The 10,763-nt window shown below is 39.9% G+C and overlaps 1 protein-coding gene across 1 annotated transcript; it reads right to left on the bottom strand.

The window, feature by feature from the left end:
- Window positions 1-663: 663 nt before the first annotated feature.
- Window positions 664-8,884, bottom strand: LOC122192184 (TPR and ankyrin repeat-containing protein 1-like). The gene is made up of 7 exons (XM_042892696.1): window positions 8,760-8,884; window positions 8,197-8,331; window positions 6,471-6,594; window positions 4,962-5,112; window positions 4,567-4,685; window positions 2,740-2,823; window positions 664-900 (listed from the first exon to the last, which is right to left on the bottom strand). The coding sequence occupies exons 2-7, from the start codon at window positions 8,328-8,330 to the stop codon at window positions 754-756; spliced, it is 759 nt and encodes a 252-aa protein (XP_042748630.1). The 5' UTR covers window position 8,331; window positions 8,760-8,884; the 3' UTR covers window positions 664-753.
- Between the last annotated feature and the right edge of the window lie 1,879 nt (window positions 8,885-10,763).

Here is a 10,763-nt window from a genome sequence, read left to right on the forward strand (position 1 = left end):
GTTTACAAATATCCCAGAACACTGGCAGTCCGCCTGGACTTTCAAGGTCATGCTTTCAGTGAGCACCTGTGGAAAAGATAAACTTTCCTAACAAAGCTCTCCGAGAGCAGAGAGAGATTCGTTCTAAAATGCTAAAAAGCAGCTTATGCCCACATTCTCCACCAAGAATGTCAACAGTTTATGGGCTGGTTCGGCCCGGTTCCATGACCAGCAGGATGGAGGGATTTTGCAAAATCCGCACCTCCGGAAAAAGGGAAACAGGGGACCCCAAAATAATTAAAAACAGTGGCAAAGATCTGAGGAGAAACAAACTAATTTACTAAATAGAGTATTGGAATGCAAGATAACGCACTATAATAGAGTATAATTAGAATCGAAGCTAATAAATCAAATAAAATGAGACAGAGAATGTCTGAAAGGTGGGAAGGCCTCACCATAAAGCTGAGGTGAGATGCACAGTCTGGTTGAGCAGCAGGGAGACGGGAGGAGAGCCAATGAAGAAGAGTAGACAAAAAAGCGCGCACCAGGCAACCTTGCCAGGAGTTAAACCTCCTCTCCCTGACCGCAAGGTCCCCTGGGGAATGTAGTTCTTCTTCTCTTCAGGGCAGGTACCCAGGACTTGAGCATTAACAGTTAAAGTCCCAGTGCCCCACATGATGTTATGATGTGGAATACTGATAACCAAAAATCATAAAACCATGACAGCTTTTTTCTCTGAAGACGACAACATTTGGTTCATTTTAACAGAGGATGTCACTTACTTGCTTTGATACACAGTCTGATAACAGCATGAAGGGGATGAACTCCAATGGATTCAACTTTTGCCCCAATGGAAATCAGCCATTTGACTAATTCTGCTACATTTTGCATCATCTCATCACATCCATACAACTCAAAAGTCTGATAATGAAGAAAAGAATTATGACATGTTATTTTATATTCACAAACGACTTTCCTTTAAAAACACAATTCCACAATATCATTTTTTTATGAATTGGTCTGGAATTGGTGGAACAACCAAGAGTAACAACCAAGTCATATTCGTTGTAAAATGAAACATTTACAACAAACGTAGCAGATCCAGTAGGAGTTCAAAGCAAATACATTTCTTCAATGAGCTGTTCATGAATTTTGAAAGACTCTTCTCCTGCTCTGAAAAGCACTGAATTTGAAGCCTATTTTGTAATACATATTTCTGTATTTCTTCCCTGTAATTGATGGCAACTTTCTGCTATACAAGTCTATCAAATGTTACTGCATTCCAATGCACATGTTGCTGTAAGTAGGTATTGTACTGTTTAAGCTCAGATGAGGCAGCTTCTGCAAGCAGTTATCCTAAAGCAAGAAAAGACTGAAGAAATGTTTTAAATTGGAAAACAGGAATTACAGACTGAGGGAAGGAGGTATAGACAACTCAGGTAACATCTCATACAGCTCAGGAATCCCAGCAATAGAAAGAAGGGCAATGCCTCATTCCCTCATCCAGCCCAGGAAGCATCTGGCATTATTAAGACAGTAATGATAATGAAACTGTTCACACAAAGAAAAGCTGTATGAATTTTATGAATTGTATGAATTTTACAGGGAAATTTACACACCAGGACTGAAAGCACACAGTCTGAGAAGGAAAAATTTGAACCAAAAAAGGATGTTTTATCAGGGACTTAATGAGCTTCAAGCACAGCCTACAAGCAACAGGGACATTGACACAGGAATCTGGAGGTGAGCAGAAGAAGCTCAGAGGGAAATTGAGACAATATGCCAGGAGGGTCTGGTCATGAGAGGGTGCTCAAAACCAGTGTTTTGACATAATTGCTTCTCTTGTGCCAGTCATTTTTTAAATAGCAGGCTTTGCACAGCCTTCCAACATCCACAAATAAATCTTTCTACCACCTCATGCCAAATTTTGACTGGCAAGTATTACTGTTTGTGCACAGTCACAAAAATAAAATACAGCAAACTACAGGGTGGCAGCAGGGGAAGTTCCAACTGTCAAAAACCACATTTTCCTCTCATTTTTGCAAAAGATAAGCAGTGCTCATTCACTGATCTTTCAGGGCCTGGACTCTGACCCACCTCTCTCCCTGCAAAGAGCTGATCAAATGCATGAAGTATGAAAGAGGGTAGCATGAAGTCCCACTTAAGCTCCTCGAGTGGCATTACCATGGCACATTTGTCCAATGCTAGCTAACCATGGCATGCTTGTGTAAACATACCTGCTTTGTAATGGTCCACAAGAAATGCTTTACCTCAACTGTTATTGAAACAGAATAGACAACCACTGCATAGTAGCAGATACATGCACTGTGTACTGCTTTCAGAAACTATGCAAAACATAATACCACCCTAACCCAGGAATACTAAAAGTCATCCTGTTTGGAAAACACATTCAGCTTAACAGATGTCAAACATTTTTCTACATTAAATTTAGTGTCAGGTTCCAGGTCTGACATGAATAGCTTGCTGCACTTGAGAGGAAGATATCTTTTGGCGACCAATAAAAAGGAAATACTAAATTGCATACAAAAACTATACAAATTAAGGATACTTTTAATGATCAATGAAAAGAGACAAAACAGATTATTTAACATTATCATATATTATTTAACATAACCACGTATTATTTTTCATTTTATTTTTCTCTCTCATCTGCTTTCACTTTGCCCACAGGATGGATAATCTTCCACTGAAGAGAACAGAAAGAAATAGACACAAAACTTAAAACGCTTGTCACTTTACCTCAAAGAGATTTTTCAGTGGTAACTGGTTGACTCTGAGATTGGTGGGCAAGTCTTTCTTCTTGGACAACAGCAACAGAAAAGACTAGGAAACAAAACAGTGGTGATAAGTGTGCTTAGAAACTTTGTTTTTCACTGCATTGCTAGACTTTGTAGAGAGCGAAACATGGGCTAACAACATTTCAGATCTTTTTTTTTAAGATTGTAACACATCACTGAATTTTCCTTTTCATTTATCAATTGAGCTAACGTATTTACAGTGGACTGTGGGAACCTATGACCAATTAAAACCTCATCAGAAATAGAAACCACATGGAAAGGATCATGTCCTAAAACTATCTCCAGTACACCTTTGGTAGTGATTCTTTTTCAAGGATAAGAAAGAAGATCTACGTAATTACAGGCCTGTCAGCTCTATTTCAGTGCCTGATAAAATTACAGAGAAGATCATTCTGGGAGTTACTGAAAAACACGTGAAAGACAATGCACTCACTGCTCACAGCCAGCACAGGTTCATGAAGGGAAAGTCCTTTCTAATGAATAATTCTTCCTTCACAGCAAGATTACACACCTAGCTCAACAAGGGAAGCCAGTAGATGTGATGGTTTTGGATTTCAGCAAAGCTTTCAGTACTGTTTTTCACGATGCAACGGGTGAGCTCAGGTTGGGCTCCAAGGGTTACAGTAAGCAGGACTACATCAGGCTGGCAGCCAGCCATCACTGGGGTTCCTCACGTAAAGCTTCATTTCAGGGCCAGTTCTCTTCAGTGCTTTTATCAATGACTTGGATACATGACTTGAAGATATACTAAAGTTTGAGGATGACACTACATTGGGAGGAGCTGTGGACTTCCTCAAGGGCAGAGAGATCTTAACAAATGTAAGGGCTGAGCAGTCAGCATGGAGCTGTGCCAGGGGAGGGGTAGCTGGGCATTAGGGAAAGGTTCTTCGCCAGAGGGCAGTGGGCACGTATTGATCATGTATTGATCCACCTAAGTGTGTCTTCAAATCCTGAATTGCACTCTTGTGAGTTGACCTTGTAAGGCTGCCAGATGCTCCTCTTCTTTGATCCTGGTGCTCACAAGGCTTTCTCACACTTTTTCCTCACTTTGCCATGCAGCATTTTGCCTTTTCGTAGACAAGTTTCCCTGAGGCTCCTGCCAGTGGCCACTGGACCCAGCCATGCCCTGCAGTGTGGCTGTTGGAGCAGGCTGGAAATTGGCTTGCCGAGCATGGGGCAGACTTGGCCTCACCACACACTGTAGCCCCGCAGCCCCCTGCCAGCACCGTGCCACCAACACACTGTAATTATGGCAATGAACCATTTTTCACACAGTTATTGTTTAAAAAGAGGGTTAGTATGACTTCAGGTGATTCTCCTTCTGATTGTCCAAAATAATCCGGCTTTATTGAACAACTGTGTGCTTCCACTGAGTGGATCTTTCATCCAAAAGAAAAAGACATTATAAATAAATACATTTTTTTATCCCTTCAGCGTCTTTCAAGAATAACGGAGCCCCTAGGTAGGATCAAAACAGAGACAATAGCAGGAGACAAGTGGGATCTTAACTTTGTTGTATACCTTTGAGAAATGAATTTTGGAAATTACTTTGAACTAAGAATATTTTTCAAGTCTAAAAATCATGACAATTGAATCAAGGAGCACTAAAATTAATTGCTTTTTTATCTTAGAGGTAACACAAGCTTACCCTGAACAGGTACCAATGACTACGTTTTTGTGCAGCAGTACTACACTATACTTGATCTTAGCCAAAAGACTAAGCAGCGAGTACGTAACATTCATTTTCTCTTCACTGGGACAGACTTACCTGCCACTTCCCTTTCTGAGCCAACTTTTCCATCACAGATTGCCAAATCAGTGCATCAAACCTTGCACTGAAAATATAATCACATGCAGGGTAGAAAGTTTGTGGCAAGACTCGTTCATCTGCAAGAGTAAGCAGTTATGAGAAGTATGTAGTATATGCAGTGCTTTTAAAGTTGTGGTCTCCAACTAAATCACTTCACTGCAGAGCGACAGCTTTAGTATTAATACCCAGGAGAATGCTAATGGGGAGCAAACATCTGACTTTTTTAGTGTGACAACCGTTGGCCACCAAACTGCACCTTTTTATCACCAGTCTTCTTTAAACACGGAAAAAAAAAATGAGTCCATCACCACTGAGGGGTTCTTAAAATACTTAAGCTTTTAATTTGAGCTTACCATTGACACTCGTGAAGATTCCTGCTATAAAATCAGCAACTTGAGCTTGGTCTACAGAAGCATTCAGAAGAGTCAAACCTCTATGAAACATAGAAATCGCATTACAAGCGTTTGATAACATGATCAGCGAGTGGCCAGCTCTATAATAAGCCTAGGAAAAAAAGAAAAACAAAAAAAGACCACTGTTAGGAAAACATTCAGAGATCCTGACAACAGAATCTCGGGGGTTAGAAAAGATCTCTAGGGATCATCCAACCTCCTGCTAAGGAAGGCTCCCTGCAGCAGGCTGCACAGGTAGGCATCCAGGTGGGTTTTGAATACATCCAGAGAGGGAGACTTCACAACCCCCCTGGACAACCTGTTCCAGAAAAGTTAACAAAAAGTTATCATTTTCTCTTAAATTCATTAAGTATGGTATAAAATGCCACGTAGTGCTATTTTCACAGCTTCTCACACACATACACCCTCCAAAAAAGCAATCGAAATCCCTTGTAATTCACACTGTGCTACATATGTCATTGTGCATGCTATGAAAGACCAATAAATAGATACAGATACATATGGAAAAGATAGCTAAAACAGTAGAAAATATCTTGGAAAATAACTGAAGGATGAGAAGACATACTTTTAGCAACTATCCTGGACAGAAATGTTTCTTGTCACAAGGTCCAGAATATATATTCATGTCATTGCACAATCAGTAGGTATACAGTTGTATAATCAACAGGTATACAGAGGTTAGGCTTGGTAAGATTATCATGATAGAAAGATAATCAAAATAAATAGAAATGCCCGCAAGTTCACAATAAACTCCACAAGGAATGAACTCCAGCAAGAGATCCTTCCTCAGTGATGATCAACACTTAAATGGGATCTAGAAGAGGTGCAGCCAGGCTCCCCCCTTCCGGTAGCACAGGTGAATTGCCTTCACCTGTGTTCCCACAGCCGACTCACTGCTTGTCTCAGGTGGTCAGTCAGAGGTTCAGGCCGTGATCAGCAGCTCCCATACAGTCATTATGACGCTGCTCAGTAGCACTGTGCAGTATTTAAAGCAATGCAGATGTTCTTCAGCAAATGGCACCTAAACACATTTATGTTCACCACTGAAGCAGGTTTTACTATCTCAGACTCATGGTGGAGTCAACTTGTTTAAAACATTTCCTGGTCAATCCTGCATCACCCTGGGTCCCCAGCATCAAAAGAGTGCATAAGATTTTATTACTTGCTATCACCTCATCTGTGACATTAAAAAGCCAGTTATCTTCTCGAAAGCATTAGTACCTTTCCTGCTGGGATGAGAAACAAAAGCAAGCAAAAGAGAGCTGCTTAATTTTATTAGTAGTATTACAATAATATTAGAAGTCATTTTGATGTTTGTGTGCACAGCCAGATATTGATTCTGTCATTTTTATGCTATGGTACATCTTAAAACACAACAAAAAGCAGATATTGGCACTTGGTTTAAAACATAATACAGGCAAAAAGTTGCCAGCTTCAACATGTGAATACCTTAACATACTCTGGATCCCAGCGTAAGCTCTCAAAGGCTGAATGCATTGCTTCTCTCCATTTACCAAGATTGTACAAGCAAGTTGATCTGTTGCAGTATAATACAGCTATGTCCCCAGAACACCTGAAAAAAAGTTACCAGCATTACTGCTTATTCAATTAAAAAAAAAAGAAAAAAGGATGCAAGGTACTTTGTAGTTAGTAACAAGAAAAAGTGCACACATCACCCACCTAACAAACTCAGAGGGTAAAACAGAGCTGTAGAAAGCAAATGCAATTTGAACATCAGCTACAAAATCTCTCAGTGGCACCCTAATGGTATCTGAATGACATTCTAGTCCCTTCTGAAGCAGAAGGCTAACCCACTGGACTAGTGCAGTAAGTGCTGAACTCCACGATCCTTGACCCCTTCCAATGCAGTATGTACTATGATACTATGAGGGTTTAGTGACAGTTTAGTAAACCTAGAGACATCTGGGTATTTAGTGAAAGGCAGTAGCCAGGAATGGAAGAGAACGGACAGGAATGGGAGGAAAGGTAAAACAAATGCTAGACAGACTTTAGTCATCCAAGCATAACCAAAAAGTGTTTTACTGTACCATCAGCTGATGATGTCATCAAAATTATATATATTTATGTCAGAAAGAATGAAGAAATAAACATATCTCAGAGAACTGAACATTCTGAAATATGTGCATCTGGATGTAAGAATTTCTGGAAAAAGCTTCCCAAAATTTACAGTACTACACACGGTAGCAGGGAGCCTGAAAAGTCTGTCTCGTCTGTGCTCAAATAGCTTGTAGCATGGTGCTGCATCCTCTGTCTTATTCCTACCTAGCAACTTACACTCAAGAAAGTTGTTTCAACTTTATTGAACATGTTCAGAGCACGCTCTCACATGTATGCAAATCTTGCCAAGGCAATCTACAGCAAGGGGAAAGGGAATGCTCTGGAGCAGATCCCAGTGGGAAGAGAAAGCCCTGCAAAAGGCAGAATCAGGGCCTGGTGGAGATGGCCTTGTTGGCTCTGTCTCAGTCCCAGCACAGCTCCAGACTACATTTTACCATCCTTTGTCTAATGGCAAACAGTCAAACTAAATCAATGGCTGGTGTTACATCAGGTTCATAGCGTTGCTAATACATGGTAATAATGAATATTTAAAAGTTAACATAATGCTCAGCTACTTAACCATTAACCATCACATTAGCAACCGGTGTTAACTGAAGACAACAAACACTTGGCATTTGGAAAGAAATAGCCACAGAACTCTTTGGCTGAAGCTAGTTTTGAACAGATTTTACAACACCAGGAAAGCTCAAATACCAAGAACAATGTAACCTGCATGAATTGTTTTCAAAATAGTCAATGATCCATGTAACAACAGACAACCACATTCTCCCAGTAACTGGCACAGCAACATCAATCTATAACATCTCAACTGCAAAGCAGAACTAATTTAACACGAGCCAACATAATGTTTGGAAAAATAGTTTGGACCTTAATTATAGTTATTAATAATGTTCATAAAAAAAACATTTAGATTAAAGTTGCTAACTTATACATCAAGAACAGCAATTCCTCCTTAATTATAAAACCGATACACCAAAGAGTGTGACAACAGACATAAGAAAATCATGTGTCAGGGGAAGAAATACAGCTCTGAGTTAACCACAGAACTGAACACATTTAATTACAAGCTCACAGCTTGTAATTAAAGAATACTTACAGGCCCCATTGCCTTAACTGAACGAGCATATACAGAGCTTGATCATACTTCCTGATGGCCAAGGTGTAATTTCCATTTTTAAAATCCTGATTCCCATCTTGTTTCATAAACTGTGCATATTCCATGGCATCCATGCTAAGTGCGAGAGGAAAAAAAAACAAAATAAAACCAATAACCAGAGATCCACGAGACACATCATTCCCCAAAATCCACTTCAACTTTCATTTTAGGTTTTGCACCTCCTTGAAAAATAGGACAAAAGAATACATCTTTTTGCTATGTTGCAGTTGGAATAGTAAAATGTAACTCAGGTACCAACCTCATCTATGCTTTTGATATATCAACTTTCCAGCTATTTTTTAATCACATTTTTCTCATTGTTTCCTTTGGGTCTCAAACTTTCTTTTTTAAAAATATAATTATTAAAGCTATTTAAATGCATTCACCCTCTTTAAAAGCAGGATATGAATCTGAGACAACACAGCTCATATAGTTAAGAAATACATGAAGCTGCACTTCTCAATTAGTTAAAGACAAAACTAATTAACTTGCTTTTTATTTACCTTTATGACTTTTCCTTTATCCAGCCTTTCCAGCAAGACATTTAATAATCCAATGTACACAAAATCGCTTTGAAACTTGATTACTGCACGAAACTGCTGTGATGTCAGTCTATTATCACTGCCTGAAGACCTTCGAAGAAATTGAAAATCGTTGCTAAAATAAATACATCCAGCACTCGGAGAAATCAAAGGTTGAAACAGGCATCAAGTGCAAGTGGTAGAAAAAGCATTTCATAATTAAAGCTGTAAAATTAATCTCCTTACATAAAAGTAATCGCCGTTTCAAGAAGCAGGTAAACAAATACAAGGGGAAAAACAGCCACACGCATGGACAGCACGTCAAGCTCACAGACTAAACAATCAGAAAGTCTTGAGCAGAATCATTCTTCACAACTGGATTATACTTTTAAAAGCCATCGCCGTTACCCGTGAAAGTCTCTTTTAGTCTCACAGATCTCAGTACTAGCAAACAAGATTAATAACCCCAGAAGGAAAGCACAGGTTTACTAATTATCCTGGTGTTAACCAGCATGGAACAGAACCAGAGACAACCTGTAACATCACAGCCTACTGATAGAAGCTGTAAAGGCTTTTCACAGCAGACCAAACGAGGTATTTTTAAGTATATGAGCCCACAGACAAAGCACCAAGTAATGCTGACATCTTCTCCATAGGTTCTCAAGGCAAACCCAAAAGGCTGCTGTACTGTCCAGAGGATTAAGAGGCGTGCTATGGGTGGCACTGTGCCTTGTCTGCATGGAGATGCTCCATCAGGTGAAATGCAGTGAGCTCACAGGAGAAGCAGTGCACAACTCTGCAAAGGCAACAACAAGAGAACCAGGTGCTACAGCGAAGCTCAGAGCAAGACTGCTTCTGTCTGGCTGCAGAAAGGCCACTCAGAAATTAGGCCTTATTTATTTCAAGGAATAATGCTCCATGATGATGTATGCAATGCAAACGCTGCAGGAAGAACTAATTAAGCTCCTGGATATAGACTAAACTGACTATAAACTGACTAATAAAAGGTTCCATCTATGCAAGGTCAGGGGAGGTATGATGACAAGGCAGTACTGGAGGAGTAATTATGACAATTATGCCATGCAAATTAAATCATCACTTCATTGAACCACGTGCATATAATATAGAGTTTCAAAACGCTCCTTACGAGACAGCAAGTCAAGTGTTCTCATAGCTTACATGGGTCTTCTGGACACTGCATAGTATGAACATTATTTAAGGGGAAAAATAAAAAAGGAGGAAATAAAAAACAAATGCTAAAATACAGTTCCACCTTTTTTTTTTTTTTTTTTTACACTCTCAGAAGATTAAATAAGAACCTCCCCACTCAGAGCAGATTTCCAGCTGAACACATATTCCCATGCTTTTCCAGCTTGCCAGCCAAAACCCCGAACCACAGGCCATTTAAATCACTGGGATGCCTGCTGAAGGCTTTAGCAACAGTACCCAAGAGATGCACAGACATGCAAATCTGACATGTAAGTAAATTACCTAGAAGAACTGCTGTGCTGACTAACACAGTACGTCTTGCTATTGCCTAACATTTTCTTGAAGCATACACAGTTTTAACTCAAAAAACAGAAGACTGACATCTAGTGCTTAGTGTTGAGCGTGACTAGCATTGAACAAAAATGCCACCCATTCCTATGCCTCCCATTGGCACAAGGAAAGAGAAATGCCTGGACCACAAATGCATCTGAACATAACCAATAAAAGACTTTGCTTTGGTAAGAAAGGTTCCTTTCCAAAAGTAGGGGTTCCATGACACCAAAGATGTCTATCTCTCTACAGTCTCTCCCAGGCCTCTCCACGCTCCCTGCCATTCAGTATCCTCTGGTTTTGGGGAGGGCTTCCTCAAAATACGATAAATACAAATACTGACTGAAATGATGAACAGTACATTTAGGGAGATTGACAGCGTGATCAGAGGAGCATTCAAAAACTGCATAAAGGATTCAAAGGACAGACCGGGAGCCTGCTTACAAA

Source organism: Lagopus leucura, unplaced genomic scaffold (genome assembly GCF_019238085.1).
Source record: "Lagopus leucura isolate 7727_CA_CO unplaced genomic scaffold, USGS_WTPT01 39916-0_obj-0_obj, whole genome shotgun sequence".
NCBI lineage: Eukaryota > Metazoa > Chordata > Aves > Galliformes > Phasianidae > Lagopus > Lagopus leucura.

What these genes read in the sequence shown, in the direction of transcription:
- LOC122192184 (XM_042892696.1), bottom strand. Translation starts at nt 8,330, where the DNA reads ATGGATGCCATGGAATATGCACAGTTTATGAAACAAGATGGGAATCAG. An exon ending in GGGATCCAGAGTATGTTAAG is followed by an intron (nt 5,113 to 6,470) that starts GTATTCACATGT and finishes TTTTTTTCCTAG; the next exon opens with GCTTATTATAGAGCTGGCCA. An exon ending in CACTGAAAAATCTCTTTGAG is followed by an intron (nt 901 to 2,739) that starts GTAAAGTGACAA and finishes CTTCATTATCAG; the next exon opens with ACTTTTGAGTTGTATGGATG.